This window comes from Enoplosus armatus, chromosome 7 (assembly GCF_043641665.1).
Source record: "Enoplosus armatus isolate fEnoArm2 chromosome 7, fEnoArm2.hap1, whole genome shotgun sequence".
Classification (NCBI taxonomy): domain Eukaryota; kingdom Metazoa; phylum Chordata; class Actinopteri; order Centrarchiformes; family Enoplosidae; genus Enoplosus; species Enoplosus armatus.
In genome coordinates, this window is record NC_092186.1 from 13,384,189 (window position 1) to 13,407,485 (window position 23,297).

At 42.1% G+C, this 23,297-nt stretch overlaps 1 protein-coding gene across 1 annotated transcript in view; it reads right to left on the bottom strand.

Moving 5' to 3' along the window:
• Positions 1-670: 670 nt before the first annotated feature.
• agbl4 (AGBL carboxypeptidase 4) overlaps positions 671-23,297 on the bottom strand; it is a 253,600-nt gene continuing 230,973 nt past the window's right edge. Inside the window, exons 10-13 of the mRNA XM_070908675.1 lie at positions 12,627-12,779; positions 9,077-9,239; positions 950-1,043; positions 671-776 (exon numbers count right to left, since the gene is read on the bottom strand). Of these exons, the coding sequence (XP_070764776.1) occupies positions 671-776; positions 950-1,043; positions 9,077-9,239; positions 12,627-12,779 (516 nt within the window). The remainder of the gene's footprint in view (positions 777-949; positions 1,044-9,076; positions 9,240-12,626; positions 12,780-23,297) is intronic.

Sequence of the window (23,297 nt, forward strand, 5' to 3'; positions counted from 1 at the left end):
GGATGTACAGTCACGTGACCAGGAAGTGGCAAATCAGAACACACATACACACAGTTGAACTGTTACATCTGCCTCGCTACCATTTAAACTTTTAATTTAATCCAACAAATCGATCTATACATGTAAACAATGCACCAATACAGCCGAAGAGACTATGAAGATGTTCTTTACTGTAGGTCTCATTTATATAAAAGCAATCATTAATGTTCTTAGTATTGCTGTAAGAGAGCAACAAGCACAACGTAATTAAGTGTTTAATGACTAATTATAATACCAACAGAGATAATAACACCATCCAATGAAGACATAAATAAGTCAGTAACAGAGGGGAAACGTGCATTTATTTACAACTTTATAAACAAAAAAAGGAGCTGCTGAATGAAGGCCTCAGATGGAATTTAGATGTGTAACCAGTATGTCTTCCCTTGGCTTTCAATTGTCAACATTTTATAGTCACACACATTTTATAGTTTATAGTCAAATAACCCAGGAGGAAACTCTGATTTTAGTCCTGCAAGTAACAGTCATCCCACTGTCGCAAATCTGTGAAAATAAGTCTTTATAGCCAGGGAGATATGGAGCTTCTAAATTCAATGAAGTGTGAAAGATCCTCCTGCTACGGTGCTTCGCAGTTTATACATGCTCAGTCTGCGTCTGTCTGTCTGTCTGTCTAGTGCCTGACACCCTGGCTCTTCTCCCTCTCTCTGTCTGCTGCGTCTCTGCCCACACCGTTGCCCTGTCCATTACCGTCGCCTGTGTGGGACTTCACCTCAGAACTGGAGATAAAAACATATTAATATGAATGACTGAGATGGTACAACATAGTTCAGGAAATAGCAAAATAAAAGTACATTAATTTGTACGAGTATGAAAAACATAAAATGAAAATCATATTTGGATAATTGATTTAATTTCATATTTATTTATGCATAATGCCATGCTGCTTTACCTTTGAATGTGAGTTGGTCTGTTGTCCTTGATGAGGTTGTTGAGTTTGTAGTAATCCAGGAAGGTTCGAGCCACATTCCTGCCCAGTCTCATGTCTGAGGACAGGGAGTTAAAGCTGCTTGTCTTTGGATGTGCCTCAGCTAACATTGCTTAAAACATTTCTAGATCATTGGTTCCCAAACTGGATGGCCTCTTTGGGAAGGTGCAGAGCCACTGCAATGCATTGTGTAGTGAAACTCAATTTTATGGTTTGGTTTACTCTCACCGCTCTTAACAGGCAGCCGTCTTTATCTAAAACGCTTTGATAAACCCACTGTACTCTACCTGTGCAGCACCAAACAGCAGACAGACAAAGTTAGCAACTAACTGGTGAACATAGTGGAGCATTTAGCAGCTGAAGAGCCAGATAATTTTCTCAGGAGTAGGTAGAGACCAACAGAGCTAAAAGAGAGTGAATATTAGACTTCAGATGGCCAGAAATATATTGTTAATGATGCTCTGTGTTTGCTGGATGTGTAAATAGGCAACTCTTTCCTAACACGTTGATGACATCAACTTTATAAGGTAATAATACGTCAATGTTGTGTTTACAGCTTGCTGTGCTTTCCCCAAGTGACCAAAATAAGCTTTTTTACAGAAAAAATGTTGGCTTGTCAAACACAGGTGTAACTAATAACATTATTAATTTATGCATTGTATTGCAATATTTGTTGTAATGGGCCCATCGTTAGAAGGTCTATGAATCTGATTCATTTGGGAACGATAAAAGAAAAATCAAGAGTGCTCTGATGCTAGGAGGGCGATAAATGTTGTTGTCCATGACAGATAAAGTTCAAGACCCACAGCCCTAGATAAAGCAAAACCATCTGGAAAGTAAACTTAAGTTACCAACAATCTAGAAGGAGGGAGAGAAACAAATGAATATGTAAGACATTCATAATTTTTCATATCTGTGATGTACATTTGCATGACACATTCAAAGCACTAAACTTCCACTCAGATTTTCGACAAAATCGCTGAAAAAACATCCCCTCTGTCATCACCAACACACCCAGAGAGGTAGAGTAAATAACTAGGGACTAACGACTGTAAATCCTCAGGGTACAACACACTGCATTCTGAATTAAGTGAGGCTAAATCAACTGCATTTCACTCACGTCAGCCAAATGCATGATGCTGGTATGAATCCCACAAAAGCAATTACTTACACACTGAGGCCTTATTTAAATTCAGAGGTGAGCACACACATCATCCCCCTGTCCAATTGCCCCTCACTACATTAGGGACAATATCAATAACTTCACTGCTTTTATAAAACAGCTGAGTGTCTATGAGTGCTGTTGCTAAGCATGTGATTATTAGGCTAGCGGAGCAAGTAATGATGACAATCACGTTCAGATAATGAAGAAGTAGAGAAGCGCAGAATCTCAACAATGTTTCCAATCACCAAGAGTGAAGATATAGTAAATACAGATAAATAAGAACAATGTTGCTAACAGATGTACATTTCATCTGGTCACTGAGGCGAGTGGACTGAAAAACACCATCAATATCAGCTGCCAATCTATCTATTCCCCCTTTTAGACATATGTCCATCGTCCTTATTCCATCATCCTTCATCTATACAGAATGTACATATAGATTGTTCATATAGATCCCGACACAAAACAAACAAAAACACACAGGTTTCTCCCTGTCTCGAGGCATTGATGTTTAGCCACTTCCATTCTTCACCAGGCTGGAGCATGATGGAGCAACACAGAGACATAATCTGTCACTTTCCCCTGTCATTACATTGTTGATACTCAGATACAGCCTGTCATCCGCTGGGCTATCTATCTGTCACAACCGTGTGATTGAAACAACTGGCATACAGAAAAAGATTTTAGAAAAAGATGGAGATTCTGTCATTTTTATCTTTATTTTCCAATTTCTCATAATGATGTAAAAAATGACCTGAGCTATATAAATCCTGGTTGCTGCAAAGGTGAAAAGCTATTGTCCAAAAGCTGTTAACTTGTAAACCATCCATCCATCCTTTGTTTGAACCGGATGTCTGGGCGTACACTTCAGGCTTTGTAGTTTGTCATATCCAAGCAACACACACAGGCACACACACAAACACAAACAAAAGGTTATACCTGGTAAGTTTGGCCTGTAAATGTGCAAGCAGGCCCCTCTGTAGCGAGTCTGTCACCTTGGCCTTTGAGGGTGTGTTTTTGCGTATGTTTGGGAGTCTGCACAGGACCTCATTCTTCACCCGGCAGGCTGATGGCAACGCTCTCCACATGACTCCAGAGTCTATGTTTACACCCCATCTGGCTGTTTGTCTGTGAGTCCTGCATCAGGCCAGACTTGCTGTGAGTGTGTGTGTGTGGGGGCCTCACATTCTGCCTCATTACTGCTAGCTGATGATACTGATTAGGTCGAGATAAAACTACAGATGAACAAACTAAGGTTACGTCCTTCTGAATCTTGCTTTTATGCAAATTTTAATGTTCTAAACAAGACTAAGTGTCCACAGCCGTGCTAGCAGCACAGCTGTGCTTTGAGCTAAATGCTAACATCAGCATGCTATCACAAAAAGACAATGCTAATATGCTGATGTTTAGCAGGTATCATTTTTACCATCTTATTTTTTTGCTAATTATGCTAATTAACAATAAACACGATGTACAGCTGAGGCTGATGGGAATGTCTTAGGTTTTGCAGGAATGAAGCCAAAGTATTGACACTAGATAGAAAGTTAAGTGATCACCAAAGTTATTGCAATTCATCATGAGGGGGAATGTGTGTACCAAATATGATGGCAATTCTTCTAGTACACATTGAAATATGTCACAGTATAAGTCAAAACTTTGACCTGTTGGTGGCGCTAGAGGACAAGTCAGGGGATCATCAAAGTCATTAGCATACATCCTCTGGAAACCGTGAAAGTCTACAAGATTTCACGGAAATCCATCCAAAGATTGCTGAGATATTTAAGTCTGTGGTGGATCAACTAACTGATTGACTGACTGACATTCCTATCCCTAGAGCCTTGACGCTGCATGGCTAAAAATAACACATATGATTTGATTGTAGTTAGTTATTAATCAACTACTAGTTGTTAAGAGGTGATAGCTGATACACACTCATAAGGACTGTGTACTGTATATATATCTATATATATATAGATATATATAAATATATATCTATATATATGTAAACAAACACACCCCTGTATCCTTGACGTCTTCATTCTGACCTCAGGAAAGTTTTTGGTGTTTTCCTCCGTTCTCTTTCATCAGCAGAGCTCGGTGCCAGTCCTGAGCTCTTTGGCCAGGCACGCTCTGCGACAAAAATATCTCCCGGACCCCATCGTGCGCAGATGGCCTCTCAGCTTGGCTTGTCACGACTCACATCTAGTACAGGAGGTTTGGTGATGGACGGTCAGCTTCTGAAGGAGAACTTCATCCATGGGGTGACTGGTTGGAGACGCAGAGGATGCCCTGACTGCAGTCTGGCCAGTTGCCGGGGGAAACCATAGGGTCTGGAACGAGGCTGCTGCTGCAGCAGGAAGTGATGTGTGCGAGAGCCAGGAAACAGTCAGTGGGCTGTAGCTTGGATTACAGAGGTGGGTGGTAGTGAAATATTCAAAGAAACTCCAGCTGCTTGTCCACATCTAGGCAGCCTCTTCTGAATTAACACATAGACTGATACTGAAAATATTGTTAATACTACATGATCAACTTAAAAGGATCTCAAAGCATTATCATTATCATTGTGTAATCATTAACCAGCTCCAGAGAGGTCATAGAGGTGTATGTGCAAGCTTCAAATATCACTTCAGAGGACGCAGCCTCTTGCCTGCCTGTCACTGAGATGTCTGAGGTGTATTCTTTAACATCTCAGTACACTTAGCGGTCTTGTCTAATCAATAGCAGGTCATTGTCATGGCTCAAGGGCACGCCTGCTTAGGAGCTGATGAGATAAGGGGCACACGAGACAAAGGGGGCGTCATTACTTGTTTACTGCAGCTGTTTACTGTCAGCACGGCATTTAGCGGCTTTCACCGTCATGTCCCTCGTGCCTGGTCCTGGCAGACAGACAGACAAGGTGACAATCAGACAACAAGGCCCCCAGTGGTAAAACGGACAAGACACGCGGAGAATGCCGTCCAGATCGGACGGGAGTTAACAAGGAGACAAGCAAGGGGACATTCAAGCCATCAATATGGGCCACTGACAGGTCCTGTCACTACACTGACACGTTGAGAACTAATTATCAATGCTAATTAAGAGGCTAGTCAACAACAGCAATACAGAAAGGGACATTTTTGTCCCCAATAGCGATTCACCGGAGTCAAAGACCTCACGTCCTGTAGCCCAAAGGGACAAACCAGGGCTGACTTAAATCCCTGACAGGAAGAACTGTTCCAGCCAAGGAGACAAACTTGAGTAAACTGAACAACAAAGGCTTCTGTTTTCTTATAATGTGCACGAGCAGGAATACAGGACTCCTCTGATTTATGCTACTCTGAAAAAAATGGATACTATTTTTATATTTCAATTATTATGTTTCTATTAGAGTTCTACTAATCTGTTGTTTAATAAATACACTTAAATTAAAACAACCATAACTAGTTAGATTCATCTCAGTGCTTGAACCTAAACTGAAACTTCTTTCAGCACTTCCATTTTAATTGCCACTTCAACTTCTTTCAACTGTAAATGCTTAATTTTCTGCTGTAAACACAAGTTTCTTCTGAAAAGTTTGCCTTTTCTAGTTAGCATGACATTTCCGCACTTCCAGAGTCTCCATGAACATCAACTTTATCACTGTATACAAAAACTACCACAACACAACTGGAGGTGTGCATGTGTGTTTGTGAATCTCTGTGAGTGCTCATGTGAGGACACCTGTTTATCTGAGCAGAGCAACAATATTTGTGCAATCAGCTGTGTGAATAGATGTGTGTGTCTGTGTGTGTACGCTTGCTTGCATGTGTGAGCACCTATCTATTTGTGCATGTCTGTGTGATGTGATGTGTATGATGTGTGGTAGTGAAGCATATTTGCCTCCAAGCTATATCATTTGCATACTTCACACAGCCTGTCCCTTGGGTGTCAGGTTCATTGATGCATACTGTGTTCCACTGGCAGCTCTGGTCTTCATGGAGCCCCACTGTTATGGCAAGGTGCACGTCACATCACACATTTGGAACACCTTTGGGACTAGTCAAACCCAGTTGCACGAGCTGTAAATCTGCATCGATGCATCTTCGAGTTAGTCAACACCACACAGTCCTTCTCGATAACCCAACATTGACCCACTTGACAAAAGATGTGGATTATTTGAGTGAACACCTTTGATAAGAAGACCAGTGTTTCAGACAAGCCTCTGCATGTCTTTCTTTGCAGAAATCAAACAAGGAAGAATTGCACCTTCTTTAGAAGTTTGAAAATCTGCATGTCTGTACCATGACAGAAAAAAGCAACCCGCTAAACTCAGCGCAGGAAAAACAAGAGCAAAATCTTTCAGGGAAGCGTTACAGCCTGAATGGCTTTTAAAGTTTTGGAATAATTCTTCAAAGTCACAGAGAATACTGTCTCCCCACAACACAGAAAAAGCACACACACTGACACACACCTATTAGGTAAGTAGGCCCCCAAAGCTCACATAAATACATGTACTGAACACACACACACAATGGAAAGCATCACGCTGAGTTTTGAACAAGGTCCCAGATTTTCTCAACCTTGATCAATTCCACTTTCCAGTTTAAAGTAGTCTGAATCTGAAGGTCCATCACAAAATGCAGTTGGACTATGAAACTAGAAAAAACAGGTGGAAAATAACAGGCCAAAATGTTTAATTACAGTTCTGATGTCAGTGAGACTAGAATTTACCTTGCTGAAACTAACTTTAAGTACAGTATGTAAGTATAAAAAGAGATATATACATGTAGGAGTAGGCACACACACACACACTCACACACACACACACACACACACACACACACACACACACACACACACACACACACACACACACACACAGGTGCTAAGTGATTAGAGGACGAAGAGAAGACAGACTCACGATAGAGGTTGTCCCTGCTGTTTCAGAGAAGAGGATTCTCAGCTTGACTAAATGATATAATGAGCTGTTATGTTCTGGGTGACGAGATGAGAGGAAAGGACAGAATAGAGGACAACGGAGGACATAAGAGGAAGAGGACAGATCAGAAAACAAATACAGACACACACACACTGCATTATACCCTTTTCTGAGCACCTTCAAACTGTGACAAAAGTCTCAGCTGTGAGAAAGGTTAAGATTTCAAATTTGGTGGCTACAAGTCACAGCAGTGGAGGAGAATCAGGAGGGATGAAAGGGTAAGGGGCAGCATGTTTGGAAGGTGGTAAGAGTTAGGGGCCCAGGTTATTATTCACTTGTCATGTATTAGTTTAGAAGACTGTGTGTGTGTGGTTGTGCGTGTGTGTGTGTGCATCAGGTGAGAAAGGTGGAGGGGGGGCGTTGAGATGCTAAAGGTCTCTGTTGATGATTTGCACGCTCCATCGAGCTGACTGCTGGGGCGTATAAAGCGACATGGTCGGTTCCTTCAACCTGCCTGACCCCAATCTCCACTCTACACCAGGTCCCTGTGCTGCCTGCCCACCCTGTGGAGCCCCTCCTTCTTGTACACCTCCCCTCCTCACAGCCAAACACACACATACACACACTCCTGGAAAACAAAAAAGATCAAGCAAGTCCTCCCATAAGGGCTGAGATTTTGACCTTCAGAAGAAACGTCCCCTCTGCACACAAATAGAGGCAGAAACCTGACTCCACATTTCTCATCTTGGTCTGAACCCAGTGCCACCAACTCAAATGAAAACACAGACTGGAATTTGTTATGTGCTGTTTTGTTCATCATAACAGCCGACAGACACCTGTCTCCTCAATGTAAGGCTAACTATTTGTTTGCCACCGTGGTGGTGCCCTGTGTGCATGCACATGCCTGTATTTCCATTTGGGCATCACAACAGTAATGCAAACCTGAAATGTTTCTACAAGAAGCAATAAAGTGATGAGAGGGTGTAGAAAACACACACACACACACACACACACCACATCATAATATGCATGAGTTAGTTTGAGTGATGCCTTTTCTTTTTACGTTTAAATACCAGGTGTGTTTTTTTCCATCTTCTCCTAAAAGCCTCATTGCTCACAGGATTCATGTTTGTCTGTCACTGTATCACTTCTACAAATTTCCAATCATCAATATGTAGAATTTACCTGAATGTTACTAACTTTTCACGTGGGTGTGAATAGGAAATCTTTGGTGAGTCAACGACTGCACCAGCTCTTAGCACTAGAGGGCACTAGGGCTACGTCTATATCCACCCTCCCCATCCACCTGCAGAATATGTGTAAGGGAGCACATACTTTTCATGTGTAGGGTCGTTATCGCACTCTCTAAATCTCTCTTTCTCCCTCTTCTCACTCACTCTATTGGTAAGATCACACCGCCATCGGCCGGCTCTCAGGAGCTCTTCAGCCCAGAGAAGGTCAGCTGAAGGAAAACTTCTTCCCATCTGGCTCCATTAAGGAACCTGTGACCTTCGGTTCCCATGACGAATGTATGTGTGCGCTCCTACGTGTGTGTGCATGATTGTAGTCAGCAGGAATCATTTCTTCCATTGTTCCATTAATCAAAGCCTCAACTGAGCACACACACACAGCGCTACATATGCCAACACAAGCCCCTTTCTCCTCTCTCCTTTGTAAATGAAATCAATAGACGCAGATATCACATCCCTATTCTGTCACTGCACATCTGTCGCAACAAGAGGCAACAAAAGAGCAACATGGTTTTCTAGTGAGTACACATAACCTGACACAAACACTCACACATGCACGCACGCTCACACAACCAGGAACACAAATATTAGAATAATGACTGATGATTATAAGATCAACTGGCTTGATTTTAGTGGGAGATTGTTACTGCAGGAACAGTGTGTGTGTGTGTGTGTGTGTGAAACAAGGAGATGCACACGCCCAGATGCATACACGCACGCACGCACGCACGCACGCACGCACGCACGCACGCACACAGATCACATGTGTTGAAGGATACATGTCTCCTCAGTGTAGGGCACAGGAGCAGTGCTGCCAGCTGTCATGTAGCTGTAGAAGGACACCTCTAGAGTGTAGCAGTAGGACGTGTCATCAAGGAGACCACCGAGGAAACGTCTACCGGTACCGGCCTTCACCACGTCCCGGTTGAAGGACGTGTTGGACTAGAGGAATACACACAAATAAAACATTTCAGCGAGAGGATCTGAGTTCAAGTCTTTGTGTCAGCAAACATCCACCCTGCTAAAGCACCTCTATAGATCCTGAATACCTCTATGTATAATTGTTATGAGTTAAGTGTGCTAGCAGCTGGCCAGTGTTTCCCAGCTGAAACTTTCCAAAATAAAATGTTTTTGAAAACCTTTGAAAACCTGAGTGATGGATTATTTCTCAAACACTTACAGTAACAGTGAAGAAAAAACACATTCAACAAAAACATATTGCTTTTGTGTTTTTGTGTCCCAGTTTTCACATCACTGTACTTGAAAAGGTCTACACTGCACAGTTGTACACTATGGTGGAAATGGGTCAGTCAAAAGACTTCTGTAGAATCGCACAGGGACTACAGTGTTGGGCAAATCTGCTAAGACCTATGAGTGTTCCTATGGTAACTAAAAGGTTTAAAGCAGCTATAATCAGTGTTTTTGTAATAACAATGAATCAAAATGACAACATGTAATATGAAAGATGTTGCTCGTAGTGATTAACCCACAGAGAATTATCACCAAACTCTGCAGTTTCCCTCAACTGTTCAGAGTGTTTTAAACATCTTTCATCTCGTTGTTTTTCAGGCCCACAACTCTGTTTTGGTTCACTCTCACCGCTTTCATCAGCGTCGTTTTTGGCCGCAGCAGGCAGCTGTTTCCAGTGAAAATAATAAACCCAAACAGCAGGCAGAGGAAGTTAGGGACGAGCTGGTGAACATAGTGGCGCATTTAGCAGCTCAAGAGGCAGATATTAGAGTTGGTAGAGACAAAAAACAGAGCTAAAAGAGAGTGAATATTGAACAGAAACACATCCCCAAATGAATTTCTCCATGTCTGCTGGATGTGTAAATAAGCAACAGTTAACAAGTTTGCCATATTAACTTACCGTAAAAGGTGATAATATGTTCATGTTGTGTTGGAAAATTTCAGTTGGGTGCTGGGACGTGTTTAGGTAAAGGTATACAGGTCATATGTGTCAGGGATCATTGAAGTATCATGCTATTCATCATGGTAGTGTTGTTTGCTTCTGATTCTGATTAAATACATCACCGATCATATGTAGCACGGAACAATCCTTAAGCATGAGTATGTGTTTCAAGTACATTAATATTAGTACTATCACTGGTAATTGCACTATATACTGTCTTGAGTCAGTCATATGAACCCTGAACCAACCATGAAACGACTGAACCAGCTTTTGACAAGCTAAACTAAAACACACCTCTTATTACATTTACAATAATAAATCCATTAAGATATATTTGACTCCGAATTAAATGTTTACCTTGTTGACAAATGAAAAAACAAAACAGCTACTGTCAATATTGACTCATCACTGAAAATGCATTAACACCCAGTGATTTGGTTCTTAGTAACTTGCCCCTCGAGAATCCAGGACAAATTATGAGGGGCACAGTAGCTTATTTGAACAGATTCACTTCCTACAATGTCATTACAAAGATTGGCTGTAAATGGCAAAAGCAGGAGAAAAAAACCCCATCCAGTCTATTTTGGGTTTCAGCGTGTCAGCTATACTACACAAATACGGTGCTGTCTTGGGAAGAGTGTGGAAAAAGTTTCCATTCACTGTCACTCCACTCTGCTGCTGCAGTGAGAGTTGCCTTGCTGAAATGCAGACTTGGTGGCCACCAGTGGGAGTTTGCCATGATTGTGTTGTGCTGCTGCTGCTGCATTGGGCTTTAGGTAGTGCTGAATGGGCAGAGGGACAAAAGCACAGTGAGGAAGATGACCCCTGGGCCAGCTGTCACACAAGCAAGATAGAGAGAGAGAGAGATAAATTCTCCTGAAATAGCGTTTTACTCGTTCTTACACTGCATACTGTATAGACACTGACATTTCCATACATGTGTGGGTGAGCGTCCGTCTGTCTGCCTTGTCCCTGTATTGAGGCTGGCACTGAGTGTCAATGGGCAATAAAGGTTATTCTTTATGATGTGTGCAAGAGGCTCTGCTATGAAATGTCACCGTCACTGAGAAAACGAAGGTCAGTGGAAGTGACACAGGGCTGAGAGGAAATGGTTTGGTGGATAATGTACCCGTATGAAAAGGTGTTATTAGGTTATGCATGTGTGGCCGAGTGGAGGAGCATCACAGTCAGTGAATGGATGTTTTCTCCCACATGTTCTTTGCTTCTCTCCACCATTCATTTCCATTACTTTCATTTCCTCCTTGGTTTTCCCCTCCTCGCTGACCACAGTCGACACAGTCCTGTCCAAAAAACCCCAGTTTCAGCCACCTCAGAGGGTGCTTTAGAAGAACACCTGCACTGCTCATACAGATTATCCTGGCCTACTTTTACAGTCCTGTGCTTCGTCATGACCTATACAGTGTTTGCTATTTCTGTTCTGCACATACATACAGTATAAATGCATATTCGTACTAATGGTTACATGTCTGGTAAACTTGTTACATACTGTATCTCTGTTCTGTGCATCTGTAGGATCTCTTTAGACCTGCAACTACAAGTAAAATACACATCAAATATGGTATTTCACAAGTTTTTGTTCATACTTTTGGATATTGGATATACAGCATATTGATAATTTGCAGCTTACCTCATACCTTATTTTGGGGAGAATGGTGTAGTTTCTCATACATCATTTCCATTCACATTTTTGCTCCTCAAGGACTTCTGCCATCACTGCTGCTGTTGTGGCACACCATAATTTTGCATACCGACCTAACACTGAATTTTTGCTATTTTTTTTTTTACATAATTCATATCTTTTTAAATATATTCCAGAGTTAGAATCATTGGATGTGTGTTAGTATTTTATTGAACTGAATTGTCAGGGTTTATAAAGATTCACTCATCTTTTACACTCCCTTCACCTCCTTTTGTGGTCAAGATGAGGATCTTAGTGCACAGCTGGAACACGCTCCTTTCTTTTGCACACATATCCTCTTTAAACCTCCTGTGTCTGTGTGTGTGTGCATGTGTTCACATTTACACTCACGTGTGCCAGCTGCGTGCATAATGTATTGCCAATGAATACACACATGCAGTCTGTGTATATTTTTTCCTCACCTCAAACCAACTAAGCAGTTTTTTTTTTCAATCAACACCTCGCTTCAAATTCACGCAGTTACACACATTTACACTTGGGAGGTGCCCGCCGCAACCAAGGTCTTCAACTGTGTGCCACTAAGAGTGCAGCAGGTGGCAATTAAGTGCCTCACTGAACACCACCTCACCAGTAGTTGCTGAGATAGGACTATTTTATGTTCTCTCTCCGAGCTAGCCCTGGGACTGAAGTTGGTGAAATTCTGCTCCTAAAGCTGGCCTCTCTGGTGTGTTTGTGTGTGTCTGTTTGCGTGACTTACAAAGGAGAAGTCTGGTGCATTTTGGCACAGCAGCCTGGGGAAGACAGCCTGTCTCTGGACGCGCTCCTCGTCCTCGAACACATTGCCGTACATGAAGCCATTCAGCATGGTGGAGTGGGCATGAACATCAATGTAGAACTCCAAACTAACTCTCTGATGCAGGAAAAGAGGGAGGGAGGCAGTAACAGAGGGACAGAGGAACGGAGACACACAGACAGAAGATGAAAAACAACAGGTTAGTGGGGAAGATGGGAGATTTTTCAGGCAGTGTGAGCAACAGTCCGTACCAGTTTACCCACTGGAATTACAGGAAGGCATTTCTTTGCTCTGGAGAGACGACTACAAACCCTCCAGACACTGTGGACTGAGAATATGTTTACTACCTGAAAGGAGCCAACCACCCAGACATAACTTCAATCAGACTGCCCTTCTGAAGGGCACACCTACAGTACATACATGGATGGTGAGCAGAGATGAATATGGCGTAAGGACACGCACACGCTCCCTCATGTGGATGTCACAGATTCATCACATACCCCATACTTATCTATCAGGTTAATATTGACTTCATATTGAGTGTGTAATGTATTTTCTCTCCAGTATACACTGTGTAAAATGGATTTGATAAGATCTGCTTCTCTTGCTCGACTCTGTTATCACTCAATCTACACACAAACACACACGCGCATACACAGACTTTTTATCTTGTGATACAAACAGGGAGCTTCCACTGACTTGACTTATTCTCCAACCTCTAACTGTAACCCTCACTATGACATGTCTCGATGCAGGACTATCACAGTCCTGGATGACTGAAGCCATTTCAGGTATTTAATGCTCATAAAGGGCTGCAGTTGGAAAGATTTGATGTCGTTATCATGTATATGTGAAGTAACAAAGATGAAACTTAAACTGATGTATTTTCCTTAAACTCGATGTAAAGTCGATGTAAAATCCAAGGCAGCTCTGTGCTACCAAGGGTGGCTGAAAGCTACGCATATTTTAACAATAACATACTAAGATTTTGAGTATGTAGTGTCAGTATGCATTGAGCGTATTGAGAGTTTTTGAGTGTGCTGTGAATGGACATTGTTACTTCTCAATGCAATACACAAAATAAGTAGTGCTCACAGCTAGAAATAATCAACATTTTGCTGTGTTTAAAAAATATATATATTTCTAATTTAAATTGGCAGTAACTTTCAAAAAGTTGCAGTCTGATGTCCATGTGTGCATGTCTCAGGGTGGTACAAAACAGTAGAGCGTATTAATTACCTCCACAACCAACAGTGTACAATATGCATAATAACACATAATGTATACTTTATAGTGTTATCATGTAAAGTGGAATTGGTCCACCATCAACATTTTAGTTACTTTACATACATCATTGTATGACAATCATGTTAAATGATATTTAACTTATTATGAAACACTCTCCCATTGCTCAATTACATTCTGAACAAATATGAAACATTGTACATTTTAGTTCAACAACTATTTTCAGGTGGTTACTTAACTTTTCTAAGAATATACTACAAGGAACTGCACAATTTAGTGGTGTGTACTTTAAGATGAACTTAACCACCTAACCACAACTCTTGCTTATATTTGAATGGAGCAGCAGAGGGAAAGTGATTTTAATTGATCTATGATCTTGCTGTATATGCAACAGTCCAGTCTCCAAAACAAAACAAAAAATGGTGTATTCTTATAACCCCGACCCTAAATCATAAACCTTAAACCTAAACCAGCCAGGATCTGAAGACCAGCAAAAGGGCAAAAACCTCCTCACTTCAATGGTCTTAAACTGGTTCTGACATGGGCAGGAATACAACCCCCCCTCACAACCACACACACACCTGCTGACCCTTAACTCAGGAGCAGCACCTTCCAGAATCCCTCCCCTCTGCCTCCCCTCCCCTATTTTATCACTCTATTCTCTTCCTCCTGGTTTTATCCTTCCCCTCTTCTTCTTCTTCCTCCTCTTTATCTTCCTCCCTCCCTCCCTCCCTTCCTCTCTGCTCATTACACATTCAGCACCACACCTTGCTCCCTGTGGGCCGTAAAGGAGGAGGAGAGGAAGGGAAGAATGAGAGGATGGAAAAGGAGAGGAAAAGATAGTGGGAGGTGAAGGGGAGGGAGGGAGGGAGAGCAGAGAGAGGGAACAACAAAGACGGACAAAAGACAAAGAGAGAAAACGATGCATATGGGTTTGTGACTGTGTGTGTGTGTGTGTGTGTGTGTGTATGTGTGTGTGCGTGAAGAGACAGAGGGACAGAGCAAACAGAAAAACATATAGAGACGGGGGTGAAGAGAGAGAGAAAGAGAGGAAATAAGTACATAAAGACAAACAGAGAGAGAGAGAGAAAGACAGAGAGAGATAGGGAGAGACATAGAGATGTGTGTAGGGAGGTGTAGAGAGATTGACAGGAGAGAGAGAGGAAGAGAGAGAGAGAGGGAAGCTGTGCTTGGGCGGCCCGGGCGACGCAGTGTGCTTGTGTTTGAAATTCCGCTCACAGCCAAAGCAATTTCCTGGCGGTGGCTGTGCTGTCAGCTGCTTGGCTGGCTGTCGGTGAAATATGGTGGCTGGGAGTCGGCCGCTAGCAGCCCCCGACAACCTGATGGATGGAGCCCCAGAGGAGAGGAGCAGCAGCAGGAGAAGGTGGAGGAGGCGGAGGAGGCGGAGGAGGAGGAAGAGGAGGAGGAGGAGGGGGGGAGAATAGGACAGTGGGAGGGAGGAGAGAGGGAGAAACAACAGAAAAACAAAACACAAAAAAAAGAGCAGCCAGAATGCAGCCAACTGAGTCGCGGTGGTGATAGGACGTAGACAGGGGGAGAAATATATAGAGAGACATAAAGGGAGAGTTACATAGGGGATGGAAATAAAGAGGGGAAGGGGAGATGGAAAATCAGAGAAGAGGGGGCAGTTTGGAAAGAAAGGGAGGTGGTGAGAGAGGCAGATCCAGCTCCATTAGGCAGCGGAAGGAGGGTGGAAGGAGTTCAAACCAACCAGCCAAGGTCTAGATGAGGGAAACCAGCCTAATAATCACCTGGGTCTCTCCCCTCTGGAGGAGATGGAGGCTGGGAGGAGGGAGAAGAGTAAAAGGAGGAGATAGAGGTGGATGGATTGGAGGAGGGTGGCAGACTGATTATAGCAGAGAGGTTAATTGGTGGTTACATGTTTACATAGAATCCCAGTGAATAAGTGTTCTGCAAATTCAGTGGAAATTTTTCGTCCCCAAACTGTGGCCACAAAGTCGGAAGCACACTAAACACTGGTCTAAAACATCACTGTATGCTATAGCATTAAGTGTTCACTTATTCGGATCAAGGTGTCCTAAACCATGAAAACAGCAAGTGTCCATAGTATATGGCCAAAAATGTGTATTATGTGTGAAAAACTGTGTGCCAGTTCACTGAGGGGCGAACACAGATTCAGTCACATTCATAAGTGGAGTATCCAAGCCACCTGAAGTAGATATTTATCTCTAAGTGACAGGAAAGTACATCATCTGGAAGAAATACACAAATAAAGAGAGGACATGCACAGAAGGTGAAGGACCTAAAGCCACGTCTTGTTTGTCGTGGGTGAAGACACAAAACAAATTCAGTTAACTTTAATCTGTCCCTGTCCTTATTCTTACCCAGGTTTCTCCTTCACAGCATCATGTGAAGGACAGTAGAGAGAGGAGCAGCAGTAACAGTAGTAACAGCCATGGAGCCCACACAATGTCATGTCCAGGCTTACTACAATACTCAGTTAATGCCCTGTCAATCAAACTCAGACGGTTCTGAAGGCCCCACCACTGTGATTGATGCTTCAATTAACAACCCGCTCTGACCTCCAGAATTGTTCATTTGAAATTGTAATTAAGCAATTAGGGGCAATTAAGAAACAGAGACTGCCGAATGAAAGTCAGAAGACAATTTGAGAGAGTGAGGGAGGGAAACAGAGAGGGAGAGCGAGCTGTCCAAATTAAACCTCTCAGAGAGAAACAAAAGCCCCATCTCGCTGCAGAAACTCCAGGGAACTCTCAACTTGCGGTGAACTTGCAGCGGCCGCAAACAGTTTAGTGTAAAACCTAGAAGGTCAAACGAATGAATTTTGTCAGACAAGTACTTATCTCCTGCATATTAATTAGAGCGGGGTGCGGGGGGGTTGCTGTGAGGGCCGTAAATGCCGGGCTTATCTTTACACGGAAAGGAAAAGGAGCTGATTGAAGCAGGATTACAAGCTTCTGAATAAAGCTCTTGGCATCAGCAGCATACCTTTTGAGGAGAAGGGAAACTGCTGCCTGTTCAAGAGAAGAAAGTTGGACTTACTCGCCATGTCATGCATATCATCCAACATTAAAATATTGCCTATAATACCTGGGGGAGGAGTGACATAGGTTTCTCCATGTTCAAGATTGAGCTTTGAAGGGGGAAGCAAAATCCTCTAGAGGATGTGAAAACAGGCCTGTGACTGGAGGGATGTCAAATGACTATTCACTATGCCCCACCCCCTTAGTTACTGTTGCTACGCCTGTCAAGATTTCTGTTTTCAGATGTGGCAGATGTGTCACTCGAAATAATGTGTCCTTGATTAAAAAAGAGGCTTCTCATTCCTAGCGTGCAGTATTGTTCTGTAGTATGTAAAGTCAAGTAAAGTTAAGAATAAATGTAAGATCCGACTGTTATTTCATTCTAACATAATGCTGTTTAGCTGCTTCGCTTACATACATGGACAAGTAAGACTGAGAAGTTAGATTTATGTTTTATTAAAAGTTTTACTCAATGTTATAAGTGAAAAGGCTGATGAAGAATAACAATGTGTTTGGCAAATGTAACGCTATCTCGGATAAAGAGTTTGGCTGGAGTTGCTGGAGTGAAAACTTCCCCAAATACAATAGAGCAGGAGAGCCAGCTAACGTTAGCCTGTAGCATCCAGGTCTCACTGGATTTTTGGTTTTGGAGAGGGTTGAAAACAAGAAACCACCGTTCCAACTCTTAATGTACAGAGTATCAACCTTAATGAAGCCTAAATGCATTTCAACAAGTGGAGAAGTTCAAAGCTTGACAGGCCTGTCGTACTTAGTTATGGGTGCTAAACAATGATTGGACAATTGATGTTTAGGAGAGGAATTCAGAGAACGGCCAAGTCCAAGGTAACATCCAAGGTGCTAGTCTATCCCTGTGGAGCCACGAGGTGTGAATTTGTGAGCATCAAACATTCATACTGAGACAAACCTTCCCACACAAAAAGGATAGAAATCATATCGCTTATACACTGTAAAACTCTACCCAACATTTCATTAGTTAGAGAAGCCAATTCAGGTCACGGGGGCACATGGTCAGTGACCCTCTAATGATGTAGCAGTGACAGAACATGGCAGATGGCATGACCTGCTTCATGGATGAGAGTAAATGACACAAAACTCTCCCTCCGTCTGTCTCCGTCTCTCTCCTTTTCTCCCCCTCTCCCCCTCAGTCTGTACTGTGTTCTCAAATTGATGGCGGTATTTGTCTGTTTATGAACACAGAGGTGACTTGTAATCAGCCTGAACGGGCGCAGGCAGCCCTCTGCTTCTGGCCTGTTAGTGCCACATAAGCTACCACATCTGTTGGAAGGGCCTGCCAGGAGAAGAGGAGAAGGAAAAGAGAAGGAGGGTGATAGGTACAGACAAGAAGAGGTGATAAGAAAAGACAGCAAAAAGGAGTATTGGAAAAATAATTTGAACTATCATGTAAAAAATTAAGATAAAGTAAAATCCTGTGAACTAAGTTGAGGAAAAAAAAGCATAAAAATTGCCAGAGTGTGAGAGCTTCATCTGTGTCTTCCTGTGAAAAGCAGACAATTCAGCTTCAAACCGAGGGAGAATAAAGAGAGGGATGATGGAGGGATTGAAACGACGCAGGGATGATGGGGTAAAATTGGCCGTAAATCTCAGAAATGGATCAGAAATGGTTGGCTGACACCAGAGGACAACGCACATAGAGAGAGGAGAGAGAAGACAGGGAGACAGAGAAAAAGACACAAATACACACAGAAAACACACACACAGAGATCCCCAGCTTCAAGGCAAATCTGACCGTTGAGCAAAGAAAGAGAGACAGAGAAAGTGAGACTAGTGTCGGGGCTGTAGGAGTCACAGAAAGAGGGCATTAAGGAGGATTTCAAGGTGCAAAATTCATCTAGGTGCTGTGACAGGACCTAATACATTTGTTTCAGATTGAAAATTAATTTTCTAATATTAAAAAGGTCACAAGGAAGCAAAGGCAACAATGACCTCTTTGTCATCCTTAACAAATTATCCAAAATGGCAGTGTCAAATTGGTGGGGATATGTCGGCCAGTGATAAATGCTTCTGGTAATCAGCCAATCAAAAAGAATTCTTCCTCTGCTTTTGATAAATGAGCTGGAAAAGCAACGCTTTAGGAAGGAGATGGGTCCATTTGTTTCTTTGGTCTCTTTTCCTTTTTTTCTCCCTCTCCATTTCTCTCTTTTCAAAACAAACAACAGGGTAGCTTGGGAACAGATTATAGCTCCTTGCATCACTGGCTCTTTCAGCCATTTTCCCTGCTGACCAATGTTCAGCTGCAGATGGTAAATGATGGAATTTTATGAAACAGCTTGAGCAAGCGTGCCTTCAGACGAATGGAGAGGAAGTTCACAGCCAGCTTATAGGCAAATTATTAGTTGTCATTCACACAATGGCTATACTTGAGCACACTTCTACTTTACATTTCACATTGTATTTATTATGTGAATAATATGTGCAGGATCCCTTTTAAAGCTGCATTAAGCACTTTTGGACAACTGGGGGCAGAAAAACAAACAAACTCACAAACAGAACTTTGATTTACAATCAGTTTAACATCTGCAGCTATGGTTTATGAGGCAACATATATTTTTACATTTCCCTTGACGAGACTAAAAGCAAATATGAATTAATCCGATTAGCAAGTATTGCGTGTAGCTGCTGCCTGATATAGCTGGTGCCTCTGTGCCATAGAACTCCACTGTTGTCCAAGAACTGTTAAAAATACATAAAAGAGTCAAACTGTTGAATCACATGACAAACTCTGTCTTTATGACTAACACAGCAAGTGCTGTTTATACGTGTCAGCTTATCAAAGAGGTGTAAAAGGAGCTTGGACTTGAATATGATGAGTTATAGACAAATCATTCTACACTTGTTGTCGTGATCACAAGATAGTTATTGTTGGTTTAGAATTATTGATAAGCCAGCCTTATGCTAATATTTTCATTTACTTTTTCGTCATGTTGAGGCAACAGATCAATCAACTTGAGAACTTAAGCCCATGGTGTTGTATTGAGATGTTGGTGAGAGTCATTGGGATTCAACCATGTATGCCAACAGATGAGTTGAAGCTGAAAGCTTCACAGAGCTGAGGAGATTGTTGATTCTCAGTGAGATCTGTAGTAGTGGTGTCCCTTTAAATCAATGTTAAAGTACGGCAGACTATTTAAAGGATAAAACTGACAGGATTCCATATCTTTCTTATAGTCAACAAATCCCATGAAGAGACAAAAACCAACAATGCATTATTCTGTCGTTCAATGCTTCCCGAATTCCTATTGGTGGAATTCACCACCAAGACATTGATTCCTTCTTAAATCTGGTCACAAATATAGTCAATTATGCATTTTTTAGCCACTGATGAATGCACTTTTTACTCATACAGTGCATTTGTTTGGGACTATTTTCAGCTGTGGAGTAACACACATTCAGCATGCTCCCCCTCCATGCCATGATCCACCTGTAGTCTTTGATTTGTTTTCCTCTGAAGGGGGAATGTTTGTCTTTATGCAGGCTGTATGTTGTGAGGAGTGACAAGTTCATAGTCTTGATGCCAAACTGTAACTGTACATACTCTGTATTCATATATTAATATAACACTTCCCAGTGAGCTGGCTGATGGGACTTTAAGTCACAGATTTTAAAACATAATTTGTTGTTCAGGGCAGAGTTTGCCTAAATGTTCTGAGCAGTGTTGAATTTATGTACAAATATTTGTCAAATAAAAGTTTCTAGCCATCAATACCAATGCAGCGTGGGTTGCTCCAGCTACAAGCTTTGATTTAAATGCCACTTGTCTGGGAAGTTATTGCCTGAAGAGAAGAAGGAAGCTATTTTCCTAGCAGAAAGAGAGTGCTGCTGAATTCACAATGATGGAGATTTGCTTTGGAGTGACTGGGTGTCTGTCACAAGAATGGTTGATGGAGTTTCAAACTGAATGGGCTCCTTTGTGCAACGGAGGGCAATGTGACTTTGAATTATGATGCCTTATGCATAGAACTGTAGGTATCTAAAGTAGTAAAGAAGTCATGGTGATTGACAAAAAGTCAGGGTCAGATTTATGTACATAAAGGCCCAAAGCAAAGTTGCACTGCACCTTGAATTCAATTAGTGCTCACAAACTCTTTGGATTTTCTAAAGATGACTTAAATTTACAAAGACAAAATAAACAGCCCACATATGATGACTTACTGCCACCAGCATACACAGAGTTTTTAGTTTTCACACTTGAGAGAAGCACTGAATGACTCACTAAATACAATGGACAACACACTGAATGACTGTTATTAGAGTTGTATTATTAGGCAGTCACCCAAAACATGCAAGAGTTTGTATCTAGAGATGCACATCTATCATAAACACAACTTGACTTCCTTGATTCTGCTAAAAACAGGATTTTCTGTCAAGCTTTATGGTCACCTACAGGGGAAGCCAAGTACATTTACAGTACATGTTATATTCTCTTGTTGTATAATAAATCTTGATTTCAGCAAGTATTGTATAAATCAAAACTGTAAGTGTTGAAACATAATGACAGCCTCATGCCTACCACCACACTTAACTTAAAAGGTTAAAGCTGTAACTCCAAGAGACAACGACAACCTCTGTTGTACTTTTCAAACGTTGAGGTTGTTCTTTGGTCGATCGCTGCACGAGAGGGATTATTGCAATACATTGTGAGTTGGGAAAAATTGAGAGAATGTAACTCTGCCTTTACAAATTTAACTGTACTTATCAAGAACAGTCTATCACAATTCATTGTAGCCTACAGACCCCATTAACATTTACTGTATTTGTGCTGTTACAACATTAGCATCGAGACCTGCATTCCTCGCACATTTTTACAAAGTTAACAGCAAGCAACAACAACATTAAAATGAGCTGCTTTTAAAGCTGTATTAGCTAGTGGCCCACAGCCACCTGCCATCCACCTGTGTGAGTGACTCACTGAATCTTCGGAAACTGTTCTCCACACTTTGGGGCCGATACCTGAATACGATTTCATGAATGAACATCATAAAGTATAGGCTTTCTCCCCAAAATGATGATGAGGTTAATGTATCTGAGTTTGATTCAGACTTTACAGCAAGCTAACGTAAAGGTGTAATCAGTAATATTTTACTGTCTCTTTGCACAAAATTACTATAATTCATGAGGCAGGGCTCACACAATCCCAGTGTCCCAACAAGTGTCTCATCATTATGTGACTTTGTTATAACCATTCCAAACTCCAGGTCTGCTGAACTACCCGCCCCTTACTTAAGTTTTTAGGGTACAGTATGAAAAATTACCTTACAATTGATAATGGCCTCCCATTCCAACGTCCTCTCAGTCTCCTAGTTTTTAAAGAAGTGACCACACTGAGATAGCAGCTAGTGAATGGGCCACATATGCCAGCTTTACCCAACTGTTCTGCTGTGGCTGCTGCTGATCTCCTATTAATGGAGTCCTCCAGCAGAGCCCTCCAACCCTAGTAGCCTCATTAGACTCTATGCCCGCTGTGTGAGATGAGCATGAATGGAGGGCAGCAGCACAAGCCCTCCTGGCTTCAGAGTTGGCATTGAAACTGGCATCTGGGAGCCCCAGACATGAGTAGTGTGTCTGATGGGATTAACTGGCTGTGGTGAGAGAGAGACAGAAGAGAAGAGGTTGCCCAAGCCTCCAAATTAACTCTGTAAGACTGAAGGCAATCATCAGGGTGAAGGGGGGTTACAGGAGGACAAGTGCTGGCGGGACGGTTATCAACAGAGAAGGAGAGGGAATGGGAGGCTTCTGACCAGCAGGAGTGGACTCAGGAAACATATGGCCCAATACAGTGTCACTGTGGACTGCATGTACCTAGGCAGAGAACTCAAAGTCACTGTGGTGGCAGGCAATTCAATTATCTTATTAGGTGATAGCAATATATGGTAAAAATCTGGCAAAATTCAATGTGCATGAGACGGAATATGTGCAAATGTATTGGCAATTACTCGCTAGTTCTCGTCCTTTTTTTTGTTGTGGCCTCTTAATATGAAATGTCTACTTGTGAACTCTTGTCACTTGTTTCAATTGAATCATTTTTAGAGGCCTTAAAAGGTCAAATTAAACTGTACAAGAAAAGAGCAAAGATTGGTGAAAAGAGTGCAAATTAACATAATTTTTGTGTAATTTCGTTTTTTTAATTTCTTGCACCAGCAATCATCTCGTGACTCCTTAGGGAACTTTCACATCACGGACCCACGCCCGGATCGGAGTACACTTGACCCCAAAGTCCAGTTTGTTTGATTAGCGTGAACACTGTGTGGTCTCGACTACAGTTCATGTGTACTCGGGTACGGTTCGCATCAGGTGTGAAAAATACTGTACCAAAACACAGAGATAG